Genomic DNA, 19,863 nt, shown 5'->3' with positions numbered 1-19,863 from the left:
ATGCATACAGGGTAGTATTATTGCAACTATAAATTATTGCTGGTGGCAGGGAACTTGACAAAGCTGAAGTACAATGCAGATCCCAGCGGCCAGTAAAAATGGGCTTATCTTTACTTGGATGTGATAAGAACTCTATGACAAATGCTAAAAAATGCTTTAATTTCCTTTCACATTTTTTGCTCAAAATAGCTCATTTATGAGGAATTTCTATCACATTACATATTCATGTTGAATATACACAAAATGTTCACACAACATGTTCTATGCCTTTGGAAAGAAGGTTTGTTCTGCTGGAAGATACTTAAAACAGCAGAAATAAAAGACTATTCACAACAAGTCCATGAGAAGAATGAAAAAATGAACATACCCAGCCTTGAGTGACCATTTTATCCCCTTCAATTTTAGTTTTTCATGTTGCACTTATCATAAATTTTCAAAATAAATTAAAATCTTGCTCTTTAGTTCCCCCCACCGATTTTGACTAAGTATTTTGCCAGTAGACCTGTCTGAAAGTTGCGTAAAATTGTCTTAGGGGCAATAATTTGTCACTGAAAAAAGTCAAAGAAAAAAAGTCAAAAAAACCATAATTTTATGCAAACATTATAAAATATTACAGGCGATTTTAGTTTTTCAAGAAATTAACAGTATGACAGTTCAGGACAAAATAAGAAAAGATTGCATGGGCCAAGAAGAAAAAAGCATAAACCACAATGTTTTCTTTGCTCTTATGCTTGTCTAGCTTCCTGTCATTGCTGCAGAAGATTCACAGAGCACATCATATATCTCTTGCATTGCTAAGCCTCAGGACCTCCAAACACAAAAGAAAGATTGAAGAAGCCTTATTCAATTGATCTTAAAACTTTTGCTCTTTTTTTTTTTAAAGTTTACCTTTGAAAATGCAACAATTTTCAAAGAGATTGTTGCCAAATACAAGGAATTCATTACAAAATCCATGAGGTTCCACCAGTCATGAATGTAGTCCTGCAGTCCACCATCCCACATCTGTTTAATTTCACCCCAGATAAAACCTGTAAATAGAACACAATTCATTAGGTATGAATATTAAGTAAGAAAGGCTGTGACTATTCTAGATACTTATCTCATGATAGATTGATTCTCCTCACATCAAGTGTAAAGGGAAAGTGGCTAAGTGCTCTAAATTACACATCTAGGTAGGTGAAATTTCATCTTTACGCTAATGTTTCCGGAATTAATTTGTCACACAAAACCCGCTAAAAAAAAAAAAAAGTAATCTGCTTGTATAAGGACAGTTTCTTTGGTTCTCTTCAATCTCTTTCTCATTGTATCCTAAAAAGTATAAAAAGGGTCTTAAAATAAGTTACCAATGCCAACTCAGTCCTTGGCAACTGATGCAATGTATTTCAAACTGGAAAATTTATGACTGCAGAAGTCAGTCCAACACAATTTATTTTGATTGGAACCCACACAATAAGGAAGAGAATTTCTATTGTTATTGTCAATGCTGAACTAAAGTCTCCCTTTTCCATATGAAAGAGTAGTGTCTCCAGAAGAAAGTTTTTGTTGATACCTTCCTTTGGGACATGAAGGAATTGAAACTGTTTTCAGGTGTGCAGAGCACACATTGTGCTAGACACAGTGAAACAGAAATATTCAATCCAAGTGGGAAATCTTGCAAGTTGTCTGACATGAACTTGGTTCAACAGCTTCAGAGACAACTGTGGGTAGACTCTTTAATGCTATAAAAATTAAAACCACTCTGAAGAAGGTACTCCACATTACTGTATAATACATTAATAAGACAACATGGAATATTTAGATGCATATTTCGCATTATCTATGGAGATTTTTGATAAGAATACCATTACAGCTTTTAATTTTTCACAGTTAATTATTTTCTTATAGGAATTTCTTTGTGCTCATTAGAAGGGCAAAATTCCAAAAATAAGGCAAATCTCACATATTGGTGTTGAGACACAGTTAATTCAGCATGGCTTTTCTTCACCTGGTCTTTTAGAATGTTAAACAGATCTTCTGCAGGGGCCTATATGGTTCTGCATTTCCTTAGTATGAACTTAATTCTCCTTAAAACTTAACATTTTTTCTCAATGGTCTTCTGGCTGACTGGATGGAAAATGTGTGATTTTTCTCAGACATGATCCCTAAGAAGTAATTTCTGGTCTACTCTTGTTTGTGCCAGGTAGGTTTTTGAGTTATTATAGTTTAATTTTGTAGTGTATTGGCTTGGTCTTTCTGTCCCTTGGTTGCTTTCAAAAGGAAACGTTGTCTTCCTCACTAACTTTACCCTCAAACTTCAGACACAGGGTCCCATCTTGTTTCTGTGTGTCATCACCAATAATCACAAGCCTCGGGAGTATCTGAATGATCTGATTGATCCAGCAATTTTTATTTTCATAGGATTAATTTTCAGTCATGCTGCCATCACCATTTCAGCATTCTGCAGACCTGGGGCAACACACTCTGAGGAAGGACCATGCTGGAAACATGCAGACAGCAAAGTGGGATAGGCCCATTTTACTGCCTACAACAGCCAAGACAGGCAGATTGCAACTCTATCTGTAGTGTATCAGATAAAACTAACACAGAAAATGCAGCACTGTTACAAAGTGAACACTTATTTGAAAGGTGCAATCAATTGTGCTGAGTAACAGTGGGAGAACAGCTGGACATGGTCGCACGGCAGGGCTCAACATCCACTAACAGCACACAGGCCTATGCTGCTGTTAGCTGCCCAAGTGCCACCACAAAGGCAACACACCTTCACAAGGCTACCAGGGCAGGCTCCTAGATGCCTGCCCATTGCAGCCTGTGAAATGACTTAACCACTTACTTTTCAAAGACCTGGTAACTCGTGACACTGCAGTATGAACATGGTGACAGCAGATCTGCCTCCCCCTTCTCGCCACAGTCCTCTCTATCCTTCATCACACAGCCCGTGAACTTGCAAATGTCCCTGCTTGTTCTTCCACTACCTTTCAGGAATAACTACTTAAGACCTAACCATCGTTAGGTCATAAAAGCAGCTGTTTCGTGTGCTGCTATATCCCATTCACATTTCAGACACTGCTCTGAATCACCCCTGCTCCACTTGCATTATAGCAGATAAAAATCACCACTGTGCTGCAGGAGAGGACCTGGATCCAGGCTCAGAGCCAAAGTTTGTGTAATACAGATATGGCTCCTAAGCCTCAGTGTCACAGACCAGTGCCTTGCTCTTTATCATTTAATAAATTTTCACTTAAAAGTTGCAGGATCTTGACATTGGCAAGACTGCTATGGCACAGAAAGCAAACAGTTGCATTGATGGAAGATGCCCAAATAAAAAGGCTTTGCAGAAATCAATACACACATTCATAGAATGAAATAAACTTTTTTGTAACTTGTCAGAGTTAAGGATTCTCTTTAAAATATGGTTTGAAAAGAGAGCAGTAATAGGTTGGGATGAAAAATAAGAAGAATGCTTAAACAAGAGCCTTTAAGTTAATTAAAGCCTTCTGCTGAGATCTTCTATGGTTCATAACCAGCCAAAGACGTGAACTGACATAGACTGCAACAGGGCTGTTCTCTGTAAGACTGTTGCTCAGCATTATATGCTTTGACAGCACTGCCTAAAATATAATAGGATTATGTACAGATTGAAAAAGAAATGCTGACTAATGCTGCTGCATTTGATCTGTTTTGTGAGTGAAAAGCCAGACTGTTTCCCCAAGCACTTCCTGAGCTTCAGAAAGTGAAATGTAATTTTAAAGTTGACATTAACAGAGAAATACTGACCTATTATAGAATAGTGGAAGAGAGTATATGGCCGTTGTAAATTTGATCATTTTGAATTAGAAACACAACTAATCCAAGCTACCAGAAATTTGGAAGTCATTTGGAAGCTGAAAGTTCTGAGTATACTTTGACGTCTTTAAGGTGGTAGTTCTAATTATTCTCTTTGTTCAAGACAACTTTTATGTACATCCTGATGCATGTTTTTTTCAAATTGTAATGGAGAAGTGAAAATCCCATAATTTTGCTGGCTGTGATGGAGATGTGATAGTTTACTCTTCTTGCCAGCCAAAGCATCTAAGTCCAAACTCAATATATAAATACAGTTTCTGAGATCCTACGTCACTCCAGACAACTTGAAGCTATGTTGATGGATGGATGGATGGACGGATGGAGGGATGGATGGATGGATGGATGGATACTACATTTGTGAAAGACACACATTCCATGTATGCACAGGAGAACTTCCCATACATGTATTTTTGAAAGCAAATCTTGGTACCAAGTCCTAAGGTTGATTGCCCAAATTCACGACTCCAGGGCAATCTCACCATGATAGCTGAGATCGGAGTCTTTGCAGCTACCAGGTCTCCATGGCTAGGGATCCTTAAAGGGGCTCAGGTGGGGCAATGAATGCTGGAAGAACCGGACCCTCTGGAGTTCTGTAAATCCTCCCAAGTGCGCCTGAAGGGCTATCCTAGAAAAGTGTACCCTGAAATCCCAGAGCCTTTATCCAAGGCTGAAGATGTCTCTAAGGCCTGGTGAGCTTATGCAATGAAGGTATTCTGAACAACAAACCTCAGGGATTCCCGGCTGTGCTGTTTAGGCTTAATTTATGCTCACGCAGCCAGAGGCCTTGAAATTTTGTTGTAGATCAGAACTATCTTTTTACAAGAAGGAAATGTCTGGGGGGGAAGAAGTCAGACCACTCTTACCTCCACAGGATCTGACAAAACATGCCAATTTTGTTCTGTTACAGTCACTGGGAGAATCAGGAAAAGACTTGGAAAATCTATGTGGTTTTCGGTTGGTTTTGTTTTGTTTCATTTTGGTTTTTTTTGGTTGTTGTTTTTTGTGGTTTTTGTTTTGTTTTGTTTTGCTTGCTTTGTTTTTTGAAGAAAAATACATCCAGAGATCAGAGCAGCATTATCTCTGTGACCTTGTACACTTTTCTACTTGGAAGATTTATGGATAGCTGGATACTACCTGATTTGATTATGCAAGGAGGTCATTCAGGCATTTCCAAACACAACCTGCATGACAGAAGAGAAGACATGCAGCGATAAGACTGTCTAATAGAGGCACTGCTACAGGTAGGAAGAGATCCAGAGTCCAGGAACTGCCGGATTATTAATGTGCCAAAGCAGCAACATTGCTGCAAACTGACAGAGCTCATGTCAGAGCTACATATTCAGAAGCAAGAAAGGTGACATCTCAACAAAACAGAGGGGACACTGCCAGCCTGCACACAGGTATTGGGGAAAAACTGCTAAGAGAAACCAGTGAAAGACAGGGAGTAGATCTAAAAGCAAGAACCTTTAAACAGGTGGGGGACAAGTTGCTTGCCCAAAGCCCTCTTTACCTCCCTGGGAGGAAACAAGAATCTCCAAGGCAATAATACTGTCATCTGCAGGTGGGTCAATCTTCCCACTGGCTAAAAAGGGAGCCATGGAGGATCAGGCTTAATTAAAACAGATGTCTAACTTCCAGATGCCTGTATTTAGCTGAAATAATTCCACTCAGGGCAGATTTCACTAGTTTAGCTGGATATTCTTTGCTATTTCCATTTGTCTCTTTGATCCAACTGTGTCTTTGCTATCTCTCCACACCAGCCAGATTTAACACCTGCCTCTTAGACTCTCACCTATCCATTCCATGCTCTTATCATTTATTGCCACTTACAAGGAAATTATCAACATTATGCAGCTCTTCCACCTCATTAATCAAGGACTTAAATTGGAAAGTTGAGGGTGAGGCTTTCAAATACTTGCTGCATTGTTTATACCCACATATTGGAGCAGTAAAAGAGAAATAACAGCATGGATATTTTGAAACAGACTGAGATGACAAATTTCATTAAATGCCCATGGTTTTAATGGGATGAAATTAAGATAAATTCAGGGCAGAAATCCCACAGACCACATGGAGCCCTGGGAATGACAGACACCATGGAGAGGTTTTGTAAAGCATTGTGAATTATTATACATGCAAGCTGATCAACTGCAACCATTTGATTGAAGTCCAGTTTGCCTGAAGCAAAAAAGGAACTAAAATTCATCAGATAAAATGAATTTGGAGAAAAAAAAAATTTTTTTGAGCTAAATTTTTTTTGCAGGAAAATTTTCTGAACATTAATGAAAAAAGTTGTTTCTTATAAAATAAACCCTACATATTGTAAAATTAAATTTTATTCAAAGCAACAGAATGAAAATACGTCTTACTGAAGAACAAAAAGCACTGAAATAAGAACATTCTTAGAAAAATAACATCTTTCATTAAAAATCTTGTAACACTTAAAAAATCCTTAAGAATTTAGTAATAGACATCACATACTGCATATGGTCAATGTGTAGATGCATCAATAAATATACACTGATAAGATTAGCCTTTATTTTAGATATTTATCTACAGATTTTGATTTAGAAGCTGTATTTTCAGTCTTGAAATCTTTGGATATCAGATACTGAAATGTCTTTTCAAAAATGTGAAACTGCTTTTCTTAATTTTCATAAATTAAGACTCTGATGGCAAACCTTGAAACTCTGAGCAGGGCAGCAGTTCAATACTCTTACAAACATTCTCTGTTCCTTTGAATAAAGCTTGGGTTAAACACAGTATCTTTTAGTGCTGGTAGATAACTTTTGATTAGAAAACATTTGGATCTATCCTGTTTGATCCTTTATAGCTACCCAGAGCTGTAATTTTACTCTTAAGGAACACATCTGTTAGAACCTAAAACACCTTTGAATGGATTTCAGAGAGAAGTTATTTCTTGGTTGTTTGTTTCTTTTGCACGAGACTGAAAAAAACCTTAGACACAGCCTGTCTAAATTCCAATGTTGTACTGAAACTTGAGCAACTGCAAAAACAATTTTCCGGCAACTGTGGAAATTCACAAATTCCACAGTCTAGAACACTGCCTTTTGTTGTTTATAATTATAATTATGGTTAAAGTCTCACTGTGAAAAATAATACCAAAATTTGGGACAGAGAGATATGAAAGGCAATATCCTGAACTATGTTTGGCCTCAAAAAGTTTTGTGGATCCCTGGCTAATTTTGGCTTTACCTTCTCCACAAAAGGTTGGTTGCTCTGTGCTATTTTTGTTCCTTACCATTAAGTGATGGGAAGCAAGAGGTTCCTCGGGATCAATCTCTGCATGCCAAGATCAACAACCTTTTAGTATGTTTCTTGGAGAACATATTTTTGCTGGGCTGTGAAACCATTAACTGACAAACTCAACTTTGCTCTGCTATGTGATGTAGAGTTTTTCACAGATACAAAAAGTGAGGCAAGCTGCTAATGATCTAAAGCTCAGTGAAGCAAAGGAAAGTCATTCCAGGGAATTCAGTGAGTATTGACGAGGCTTAAAAAAGCTCTTCTGTTTTACAGCTGGGCTGATGAACTCATCTCTGCTGAAGGTATATGAAGGTAATAAGAGGCATCCTGGCATAATTCAGAGGCTTCCATTCTCTGGGGCATATTTTGTTAACAGAGTACAACTATTTCAGGAGAATATGCACAAAATCAAACACACACCTCTGGCTTTCCCGTGGGTAAATGGCTGTTTGTGAAGGGAACAACTGTGCACAGTGTCTGGGTCCTGTGTCAGGTCACTAAAAGTACTTGTGAAGGAAAAAGTCACCTGGCTTTTTTTTATTATAATCAAAATAGAACACTTTTCTTTGGCCTCCATTTTGGAAATAACAAGACCATTCTAGATAAAGTCTTAAAGTACAAAAAGCCACATATCAGCCAACATCACCAACAGCCAAAGAATAAAATAAAATAATCTATATAGAAATTATTTATCTTAAATACTTACAACTTGAGTAACAGTAATCAAGTAAAAGGTCCTATTATGGCAAGATACAGGCATCCAGGAGAAGAAGTGGCTCTCCTGATGTTTAAATAAATAATTTCATTACTGAGTCCAGTTTTGGAATACTGAAAAAAAAAGAGACATTAACTGGCTGAAGTGAACCTAGTGGAAGGCCATCAAGCTGAATGGGGGCTAGATGACATGATGTACAAGAAGAGTTTGAGGGATCTGATTTTGTTCAGGCTAGAGAAGAGAACACTAATGGGCGGTTAATAGTCTCAAAGCTCAGTTGGTTAGAGCATGGTACTAATACTGCCAAGGTTGTAAGTTTCATCCCTGTATGGGCCTTAAGAGATGGTCCTTGTGGATCCCTTCCAACTCAGAATATTCTGTGATTCTGTATTGCTGTTGTCACCCACTAAGGAAACTGCTAGTTCTTAAAAGCTGGAGCCAGACTTGTTCTAGAGGTGCACATTGGAAGGACAAGAGATAATGGTTTCATGCTGTAGCATGGGAGATTGCAACTAGTATCAGGAAAAAAGTTTACCAGTTGCTAGACACAGGCACTGTGAGAGAGAGGCTGTGAAATATTCATCCCTGGGGAAATTAAAGATCTGACTGCACAAGAACCTGAAAAATGTGATCTGTCTTTGCAGTTAGCCTGTGTTGAGCAGTAGTTTGGACTAGATGGCCTTGTGTGGCCATTAGGTACATTATCCTTCCTTAAACAAAGTAGTGTTTCTGCCTTCTCTGGGGTTGTTTTCCTCTTCTGTGCTATATATGTCACTATTGGTTATGTACTGTTTCATCTTGCCAGCCATATTGCCCTCCATATCTGCTCCCTGAAACATGTCAGTTCATACTAAGTGTTTAATTTTTTACACAACACTTTCCTGACCTAATTTAGATGATGATGCACACTGTAGTAGTCACCTCTAAGATCAGCTATTCTGAAGTGTTTTGCTGGGCCATTGGTTTGGATGTGCATTTTGCTAAGGACTGACAAGACCGTACATTCTCATACATCCCACCAGCAGTTTGCTAACCACAAATCTTTGCAATTTTGCACAGTTCCCAAACATCCACCTTCTCTATAGATTCATGTACTCCAATAGCATAAACCATTCTGACAGAAAGCATGGGGAACACAATTTTTCTGAAAAATGCAATTAAAATGAACATTTGAATATGACCATAAAAGAGCAAAAAACTCATCAAAAGAAATTGCCAAAAAAATGTCCTTTGCTGCAGCCACCCTGAACGTCTGGCAGGGAGCTTTTTAACCTCAGCTACCGAACACTTAATTTTTCTGGTTGATGCCTCTCTTCTCTGAATTTCTTAGCATTTGCTGGTGAAGCAAATGCCCACTGTGAGGACACAATGCAGCCACTGCTAGGTTTGAGGCCATGGTTTAGGACAGAAGAACAGCTAGGACAAGTGTACAGGGATCAACATAATCCTTACATGAGCTGCAGTCAAGGCACACAAGGCTGACGTTGGGTCTTATTTGATTTCCCCTCTGAGTCACTGCTATCATGCTCAGAGCATACTCAGAAACTGGATGGGGAATATGATGATGGAAAAAGCTGTTCTTCCTTGATTTTTTTCCCAACATGATATTCTTTATTTTCCTGTTCATTTTACAATGGTGAGGGATTCTCAAATATAGTAAACAGGCCTATGTTTCTGTAGTGTGAAGCAACAGCTAATAATAAGAAGACAATTAATTTTCCTTATGAGTCAAAGCTTGTTTCTTACTTGTTTAAGTGCAAGGAGAGGAGATTCTGACTCTTCTTACTGAGAAATTTTTCCACAACTACTTCTTAAGGTTATGACAGCCTTGTAACACCGACTTACTGTTCCATGGATAATCACCACATACTGGAGCACCACTTGTGTAATCATCTAATCATGTAAAAGACAAAATTAATGCAGAAGTTTCCTCAAGAGACTTTTAAAATGTAAAGTCGATAGTCTCCATGGAAATGTAGCCCAATACAAGTTTTTCCTCTGAGCCTCCTACTCTAGTGACACTTTTAATATGTGCTAATTATGCACATTCAGCCTTCTGTTACATAGTAGTTGGCAAATGCTGATTACCATTTGCTCACCGGAGGGCTTAGGTCATTATGGACAGCCTTGAAACTTAAATTGCATGAAATATGTCCTGAAGTTCATGTCGATGAGAAACCTGAAACAGTGAGCTTTTCTTCCTCTCTTAATTTTAAGAGAGATAGTATTAAAATGGAAACTACATCCACAGCTATCTGAATTAAAAGAAAACAAAAAAATTCTATTGTTTAAAATATTAATAGTTTTGACATATTGTTGCTGCTCCAGGATATCCTTTCCCAGTTAAGTATTTACTTGGTCATGTTTCAGGTTTCAGAGAAGAACTAAAACCCTAGAGACACACTAGTTTTGACTCAAATGAAAAAGTTTTTTGTTTACATCCAGAAAATGCAAAAATATCTCTGTGTACTTCAGACATAGTCTCCCTTGAAGAGTGCTTCATTTACTCTTTTTAAGGATACTGCATAATTTTATGGTTTGAAGAGATGAGAGAACAAACTAAATTGCAGTCTGGAAACAAACCTTAGCTTATTGATAAGGGCTTAAGAAAAATATCAGGTTTATTAAAAGATGACTAGACTATAGTTTGTATGTACGTGAATAGGAAAAGAGCAGGGTTTGGCTGAGATTCATTCCTTTAGAAAAACAACCACCACTACCAAAAAACACTGAAAAAACTGAACAACCAAAAATCCACCAAAACAAAATGAACAAAACCAACCCCCTCAACAAAAAACAATGGAACAAAAAAACACAGCATGAAAAAGACCTGAATATACAAACAAAAAAGCTGAAATAGACACGTTCATCACATGCTGTGAGCTGAAATGTCCTGTGGAGATGTGTGTCTCCTTCATTGGTAGGGGGAAATTAGGTACCTAATGAATTGCCTGAGATTACAATGGGTGAGTCTGAGGCCTCATTATTTGGGTGGGCTAAGACACTCCAGCAACCAAAATCTGAAGGCTGAACACAGAAAATGTGAAACTGCAACAGGAAACTGCTAGTTAGAAAACACTAGAGATCAGTGTGTAAAATACATCATTTCGGATGAAAGAGATTTTGGAAGGCACAGTTTTCCTGAACAGCAGAGTCTAGATTAATTACAAACTATTTAACCACATGGTATCAGAATACTGATCTTCATCCATGCTCATGAATTTTTGTTTATGGAAGTGGCTCCCTTGACTTGACCTATACTGCTTGCAGATGAAGGGTTTGCTCAGCACAGACATAATCTGGCCATATGAGTCTATACCGAAAATATTAATGTTGCCTTTAGAAATGATAGTCATCTTGATCACCATAACTCTCAGGATTAACAGCTTCTTCAAACAAGTGCTTTGGGGTCCTGAGTTACTTAAACATCTTCCTAAGTAAACAACTATGTCAGGGGTTGAAGGCAATAGAGGTTCTTCCCACTGAGTGTTTTCTGGAGAGGAGCTAGTCACTACAATTTTTGAATTGCCTTTACCAGAAACTAGCTCTTGCCCTTCTCAAATTGTGCCTCTTTCTCTCAGCTCTGTTAAAAGACAGGTTAATGATAAAATCCACTTTGGCATGTCAAGGTCTTTGTGTCAGCTATGCATTTGTTCTTATTATCCTTTAGCCTCCGGATACTGTGAAAGCCGAATAGATACTGACCACCTGCTATTTTGGAAGGCCAGACAGAAAAGATACTAACATCTCCTCTGGGCATGGCACAGCACAGAAGAGCCTCCTACTTCTCCTCAGTATTACAGCACTTATTTCTAAGGAAGTAATATATTAAGCTAATAACTTTTATATTGGTTTCTCATTTCTTGAAGGTACAAAACTGGGAAAATTAACTGGAGGAAATTTTTCTTTTAATATTTAAATGTGAAACTTGCTTACTGAAGTTACTTACTTGTCTGTAAGAAATATCAGTCTAGACAACCTCCCAGACTGAATAATTTCTTTGCAATAATCTTGGATATTGTCTTTTTTAATGTAGAAGAAGTATTTACCCAGCCAAGGACAACACACCTCACAGTGAAGGCTGGTGGTGAGGACTGCTGTGCTACCATGGGAGAAATCCCAAAATGCAGTTCACTTGTGGAAGGCAGGTCCTTCTGACTGGTGCCTGACAAGTAAGTGTACACAGGGTTTTCAGTCATGCACACTTGTTTTTCTAAGTGAAAAACATATGTACACCTGCCTCCCGCTTCCCACAGCGCTCTACCAAGGTACATATAGAGGAAAAGCCACTGAATTATTGTTCTCCGAAATATCAGGCACAGCCAACTAGTGTATTATGAATTCAACACTGTATTGTAAATTATATGGGATCAATGGGGCCAAAAGCCTTGACAGTTTTATTGCTCTAAAGAAACCCACAAGTTTGGGAAAAAGGGAAGATACACAGTATCTTAATGGGAAGCTCCGGAAGAAGTAACAGTATCAAAATCCCACCAAAATTTCTGAAATTTTGTGCAGGAACCTATGTGATGACAATTTTAATGAATATATCAAACCTAAATTCTTGCAGTCAAGACTACTAAGTCCCTTCTTCTGTACTTTTATTTTAGACAAATATATTTGCCCTGACCTGGTCCAAATTGTGTTGATTCTTACAATAAGAAAAAGGGGAGAGACCACAGCACACTGAGAGAAATTACCATCTGGCAGGGTAGACAGACAAAGTTAGGGAGCACCTCGGATAATCCTAGGATCACAGGATGGAAGAATCATGTTTAAGGATGACATGGCCCACACAAAGTAGACTTTTAATAATTCCAGACTGAATTTTTTATTTTAAACTATGAGGACAGAGTGGTAATTTTTTTTTTCCATTTTAGAAATGCTAGGGAATTTTCTTATTCCTTCTGATACAGGATATTTGGTTTGAATTGAGTGACAAGTCCTCATCACTGGTCTTGCACCAAAAAAATACTCTGTGTGCGACAAGTCCTCATCACTGGTCTTGCACCAAAAAAAATACTCTGTGCGCATATTTTAATAAAAATACTCACTTGAAAATGCTGATCATCACTATTTGCAATATGTGGGTCTGTCATTTAGAAAGAAGCATACTATAGGTAACTAAGGTTAGTAATAACACTACAGAAATTACATTATGGCTCATTTCCATACATGAAAAATAATTATTGTGGCAAAGGGATCCTCTTATAAAGTAGACTAGCAAGTTAAAAATATGGAAACTTACAAGAACCAGAACAATTTCTGGTCTGGAGAAGATCAATATTAAAAAGAAAAACTATATATATGTTTCAGGGCACTGCATAGTCATAGGAAGGAACCCTTGATATCTTTTGTTTTTCCTCACTTTAATCTATCAGATGGTGACACTCTGGATTTTCAAACTCTACTGTTTACGTTGTTTGTCAACTACTCTTGCTGAGCACTGGAGGAGATGGACCATTTGCCTGCTTCAGCAGGTCAATAATTTATTACCAAACTCTGTTGTATCCTGCCTCAGGAATGCTTGGCAAAACCACAGGGGTCAAAAATACTTTTCACTGTATTTTCTTTAGTAATACATTTACCCAGGACCCACGGTAATATCATCCACTCGACGATGGTTGGTGGGGGTCCCTGCATGCTGAGGTCTGACCTGTCGATGTGCTGAGAGGCAAGCAACAGCAGGAACAGAAAAGTCAAGTACGATGCAGTATGGCAGATAAATTTGATAAATGGCTTTCTGATGAACAGCCCCAATGGGCTTTTGGGAGCTATCAGGTAGCACACAGAGAAGACTGGGAAAAGGAGTCCTATCACAACACATGTCAGCATCTTCACTGCCCAGTGTCGCCTCCGCCATCCGGGGAACTCGTCGTACCAGCGGGATGCGAGCAGCTGCTGGCAGTTGGGCTGAGCAACAAACTACAGAGAGAAGAAAGGAAGAGAGTTAGTTTCTTGTTACCTCTGTAAAGTTTTTTCATTCTATGTATGTTTAGTAGGTAGAGATTAAAAAAAAAAAAAAAAAAAAAATCCACAGCCTGTGCAAGCCCACTCATGCTGATAATACCAGTAAGGCAGGGCTGGGTCAGCCTGCCTTTCCTTCAATGCCAAAAGTATAGTGCAGAGACAGAAAATAATAGTTTTCACAATAAAGTCTCACTTCCCCATCGGTTGAGTACACAAGGAGTCAACAGACTGTGAAACACATGGACCTCAAAACCTGACTTGAAACTGAAAAGCAAGTTCACAGATACCCCCATTATTTAATCAGCAACGTTTGTGAAGAATTCACAGAACATGAGGTAGAAGTTGACATGAAATCAAAGAGCACAACAGAGATCTGCAAACAATGAAACTGAATTCCACAGCCATGAACAAACTGTTCTCAGCATATTCCCTGCTAATTCTCTAAAAAAGCAGGTTTACATGCTTTAATACTGACAAAACTCTTACAGATGCATTATAAAATGCTTACAAAAACACTAGTATTCCCCAGTATTTCACTAAGCCTTGTCAGGATACACACCTATCCTGTGTGATACTTTATGGTCTATCTGTTTCCATGATGGGATTTCATTTCTCAGAATATGATCCTTAAAACTGAATTTCACCAAAACACCCCAAAAGCAAGTAAATATTTAATATTTTTCAGATAGCTTTTCAAAGAAGTATATATCAAGGTTTATGTCATACTTTTCTTTGATCACTAGTTCCTATTTCCTCATTGTTTTCTTTTATAAGGTGACAGAGTAGCAGCACACAAGAGTTGACACAAAAGGCATAGAATAGAAGCAACATATGTATCAAAGAGGGCCAGAGTTGCATTTAAAAAAAAAGAAAAGAAAAGGAAAGGGAATAAGCATTTTCCTTCTGGTACTCTGGTGCGTTAACCCCGGCTGGATGCCAACAAAGCTGCTCTATCACGCCACTCCTCAGCTGGGGAGAGGAGAGAGAAGGAAAGGCTCATGGGTCAAGATAAGGACAGGGAGAGATCACTCACCAGTTACCATCACGGGCAAAATAGACTCGACTTGGGGCAATTAGTTTATTACCCATCAAAACAGAGCAGAATAATCAGAAATAAAATCAAATCTTAAAAACAGCTTCCTCCCACTCCTCCCTTTTTCCCAGGTTCAACTTCACTCCCAAATTCTCTATCTCTACCCCCACATGGCGCAAGGGAATGGGGAATGGGGGCTGCAGTCAGTTCCTCACGTTGTCTCTGCCACTGCTTTCTCCTCAGGGGGAGGACTCCTCACACTCTTCCCCTGTTCCACCATGGAGTTCCACCCATGGGAGACAGTTCTCCAACATGACTATTGGAGACATGTCTACAAGATGACTCCTTCCCACTGGAGTCATGCAGTTCTTCATGAGCTGCTCCAGCATGGGTCCCTTCCACGGGGTGCAGTTCCTCAGGAATAGACTGCTCCAGCATGGGTCCTCCATGGAGTCGTAACTCCTGCCAGCAAACTTGCTCCAGCTTGGACTCCTCTCTTCGCAGGACCACAGGTCTTGCCAGGAGCCTGGTCCAGTGCAGGATTCCCAGTGGGTCACAGCCTCCTTCATGCATCCACCTGTTCCAGTGTGGAGTTACTGAGGGGTGCATGTGGATCTCTACTCCACCATGGACCTCCATGGGCTGCAGGGGGACAGTCTGCCATACCATGGTCTTCCTCACCGGCTGCAGAGGAGTCTCTGCTCTGGCACCTGGAACATCTCCTCCCCCTCCTTCTCCACTGACCTGGCTGCAGAGTTGTGTTGCTCACATATTTTTTCTCCCCTGTACCCTGTCTGAAATTGATCCTGAGCAGTAACTTCTTTCCCCCTTCTTAAATCTGCTATCCCAGAGGCACCACCATCACCAGTGATGGGCTCAACTTTGGCCAGAAGCACATCCATCTTGGATTCATCTAGCATTGAACATGGGAGAAAGGGAGAATCTTCTGGCAGCTTCTCACTGAAACTACCCTGCTACCAAAATCTTGCCACGCAAACCCAATAGGCTTACACTAAGTGTATCACATACATACATTGGATTAAATCACTAGCTGAATACTTAGTAAAGCTATGCACAAACTTTTTCCTCTTATTACAAAATTGTTTATTTTCACTAAATAATTTCATATTGGAACTCTAATCAAATGCACCTAGTTTGGGATCTTACATTATTTTGATAATACATATAACCACAGGAGCCAAGTTCCTTTGGGGATGAATAATAGGTAACTTCTCAAACTGTTTCTAAAATCACTGGGATTACTACTGGAAAAAAATGCTCCTTAGATTGGAATGAAATGAGAGTCAGCATGCATCTTTCTATATATGTCTGGATCTTGTCAGAATTGATTACCTGAGCCAAATTCAAACCTGGTGTACGTTAATGAAATGCCAGAGTCTTTAGTAGAGACAAATTTGCCTACCAGACACCAGCAGTGAAGCTGCCTCTGACTGTTGTGAAAGATAAGGAAATTTACTCCTACTGTAAGGATCTTGAAAATAGCCTTAAAGAAGAGCAACACAGTGTATTCCTCCACTAGGAAAAATGAATTCTCAAGGTTTTAGGTTGTTTCTTTCAAGGTACAAATGTCTGGAATAATAGCGTATGCAGTCAGAGAAGATGGTTTCAAAGTTATGTTTTTGCCAAGCTTATTTTCTCTAAAATTTTTTTCAACTTAATTAGTTTGAGTAGGTACAGATTAGTGTTTTGCTTGACTGGTGAAAAAGTGAGACTCGTGAAATAATTCCTCAATAAAATATTTTTCTCTTTTTGCCCCAAAGAGTACCAGGTCCATGTTTGCTTCCTCCTGTTTATAAAATCTTCCCATTATGCATCCTCTTACCCAAAGTAATCAAGATCCTAAGTCTTGCCTGTGCCCCCTTTCTAAACACCCTTGGCCACCCCCACAGTGCTGGGGACCTACGTGAAGGAACAGCTTCAGTGGCTAGCAAAAGCTGGTGACAGATGTAGGCGACCTAATCCTTGCCAAGCATGGCTAAAAGGGAATTAATGTAGACAATATTAAGTAAAAGAAGGGGGTTTTTGATGTCCAAATACTGGGCTGCCCTGGGACTGGGCAGACCAGAACTGGTGCAGAGGTACCTCACGCCATGAAGAGATCCTTGCTGAATGCACCATTTGGAGGATGTTCCATGATGGGGTGGGCACTGCATTGCTTAGTTCTAATCTTTAAACAGATTAATCTGCAAAACTGTCAGTGTTAATAGAGAACGCATTTCAGAACAGGCTTTAAAAAACGCTTCTTGTCTCCTAATACCCATATTAGATTTTGTGGTGTTGGGACTATGTGGCTAAGGTACAATGTGTTAAGGATGGTGTTCTGAGGCACAGGAAGTTTTTCAATAAGTGTGGAAAATTTTCAAATCCCAGAAACTGAAGATCCAATTTTTAAAGTAATAATTTCGTAAGAAATTCACTTTCACTTTTCTCAAAATACAATTTTGACAAGAGAGTTCTAGCACTGGTTGGATCCTGATTAAAGGAAAAACACAGATTATACGTACATTTGATATGGCTGGAGACAGAGGGAGCAGCCTTGGTAATGTGCTTTAAATCACCTGCTTGCCATAAAATACATAAGAAACAAGGTATGGTATGGTATGGTATGGTATGGTATGGTATGGTATGGTATGGTATGGTATGGTATGGTATGGAGCAAGCATATAAAATACTACGTCCACATTTTAAGAGCTGTATGCACAGGGAAGCAGTTCTGTGCTATAGAACAGTGCTGCAGGCAAAGGTCTATAAAAGAAAACACAACACAGTGTGTTTATCTACAAATGATATATGCATTTCTGAGAGGTCCTAATATCCAGTTTCATGCTGTTGGCTTTTTATGTAACAGCCCACTGGCAAGGTTGGTTAGCAACGTCCTGAAACAACAAAAATATCCGGCTCTTCACTGAAGACTTTTCTTTGTGGTTCTGAGATTAATTTGCCAATAACATTAACTATGAACCAATCCAAAGTATTCTTTGGACAACTGGAAAATTATCCTAAATCTCTTGCTGAAACATCTTTTAAAGTTTAATTTATCAATGAACTGTGTGATGTTATTAAAATGTCCAAACTAATTCTCACAGATTTGAGTACTTCCTTCATTTTTGTGGTCAAGAGATTGTCATCATATGCTGTGAAATATGGTCAATAGTTATATCTACATTTATTACATTAGCTGAATAATGAAGGAAGATTTTGAACAGGGAACAGTTATACCCTGATGGAAAAAAAGTGTGCACAGTGGTGCACCCTAGAGTCTTGTTCTTCAGCTGCACAGAAAAGGTGAGCTTGTCCCTTCTAGTTCTTGTGGACCTGTTTGCTCCAGAGAAAATGAGGGGAAGATGTTTTTTTTCATGCTTTGTAAGTAAATATTTGAGCATACAGGAACTGGGGGCAGGGAAGCCTTCCTGGGACTCACAGTGTAAATGCTGCCCATGTAGCCTGTCTCAGAGACACTACTCACAGCTAAGACACAGTTAAATAGATCAAGTAAGTTAATCTGTGATTAATATATTTTATTACTGATTCCAAATTCTTATTACATTTGAACTTTTAATTTATCCACTGAAAAGCCCTTCTCGACAGAAAAAATAAGGAAAAAAAATCTTCATGACAATATTCTCTGGTCAATTCACATTTATAACTATTAGAAACCTTCTATTAGAAAGGAAGAGTTAGAACTGGATGGAAGAAAGACATGTTCCAGCATAGGACAATTCCTTTATAAATGGATGGCATTACATCTAAGATGATCACATATTAAAGCTAAGTAGACATGCAAGTCCCCTGATGAACTTGGAGATTAAAGAAAAAAAATTAAAACTATTTTACACAAACATTTTGTGACTAGCAGAAACAGAAATACTCTGTGACATTAATTTGCCAGTTCTGCATTGCCTATGCCAAAATATTTTCACTGTGGTAAACTTTTTCTTCCTTAATTGGAGAGATTGGAGGTATTCTTGTACTATTCTTGAGTATCTTTTGTACTGTCAGTATTATGTTATTTGACTTTGACATTGTGTCCACATAATTAGCAATTAGCAAGTCTATATTTTCACATTATGATGGCTTCCAAAAGCTTCCAGCAGTTTGTAATTACACAAGGGATTTTTCTATATGATTTTTCCTGATTTCGCATCTTTAGCTCCTTCATAGAGTCTACCCATCTGAAAATGTTCTGGTATTCAATCTCTTAGTTGTCACGCTGGGAATTGGCTCTTCCCTGAGACTGTTGAAAAATAGAAATTATTCACAGTGCCAGCAAAAAGAATCTGGTATAAATAATAATAACAGAGCCTGATTCTAGTGCTATGCAAGCATATACATAACACAGAATTTAATTTTCACTTCTGATTAAATCTAATCTTTGGATTTGCTATAATACATATCTCTCAGTCAATGAAATGATGAAGAAATAACACAACTGATACTATTAACTATATATGGTCTTTATAGAAATAATACTTTTATAAATAATATATTATCAGAGTAAGTTTTCAGCTCTTTACCGTACCACAGTGCTGCCTTCAAGTATTTATTTCACTGTATTATGAAATACTAATACAAAGATATAAAAACCCTCCACTTGTAACCAGGTGCTCATTTTTACATTTATAAAAGCAGTCTAACAAAATCTGAGGTCCAAATTAAATTCTCGTTCTGACATCAATAGGCAGTTGAGATTGTTATATGAAAAAAGGACGCAATTTTTCATCTAGAAATGAAAGCTGTCAAAGAAAATTTATCCTTTCTGTGTTATACACAAGTGAGCTATGCTGTAGCACAAAGAACTATCTCTGATAGCATTCTCTAACAAATGAACATTAAAGACTTTTTTTTGAGGAGGAAACGTATCAAAACATTTATCATAAAATTTCTTATTAATACTTTTTTTGCAGTCATGGCCAGATTCTCTGTTGTGCTTTGCTGTACTGCCATTACAGCCACACTGGTAGGAAAGGTTTGCTCTGAGGTCTGCTGCTTTGTCACACACACTTCCCAATGATTG

The 19,863-nt window shown here is 38.4% G+C and overlaps 1 protein-coding gene across 2 annotated transcripts in view; it reads right to left on the bottom strand.

Moving 5' to 3' along the window:
• The window catches only part of TRPC4 (transient receptor potential cation channel subfamily C member 4), a 132,968-nt gene that overhangs the window by 23,403 nt on the left and 89,702 nt on the right, over positions 1–19,863 (bottom strand). For both annotated transcript variants that reach the window (XM_008631416.2, XM_017731290.1), the window contains exons 4-5: positions 13,414–13,750; positions 889–1,028 (exon numbers count right to left, since the gene is read on the bottom strand). In XM_008631416.2, the coding sequence (XP_008629638.1) occupies positions 889–1,028; positions 13,414–13,750 (477 nt within the window). The remainder of the gene's footprint in view (positions 1–888; positions 1,029–13,413; positions 13,751–19,863) is intronic.

The sequence above is a fragment of the Corvus brachyrhynchos genome, unplaced genomic scaffold (assembly GCF_000691975.1).
Source record: "Corvus brachyrhynchos isolate BGI_N302 unplaced genomic scaffold, ASM69197v1 scaffold103, whole genome shotgun sequence".
In the NCBI taxonomy this organism is placed as follows: domain Eukaryota; kingdom Metazoa; phylum Chordata; class Aves; order Passeriformes; family Corvidae; genus Corvus; species Corvus brachyrhynchos.
The sequence above is the reverse complement of the archived record's forward strand: the minus strand, read 5'-3'. Positions and strand labels throughout refer to the sequence as shown.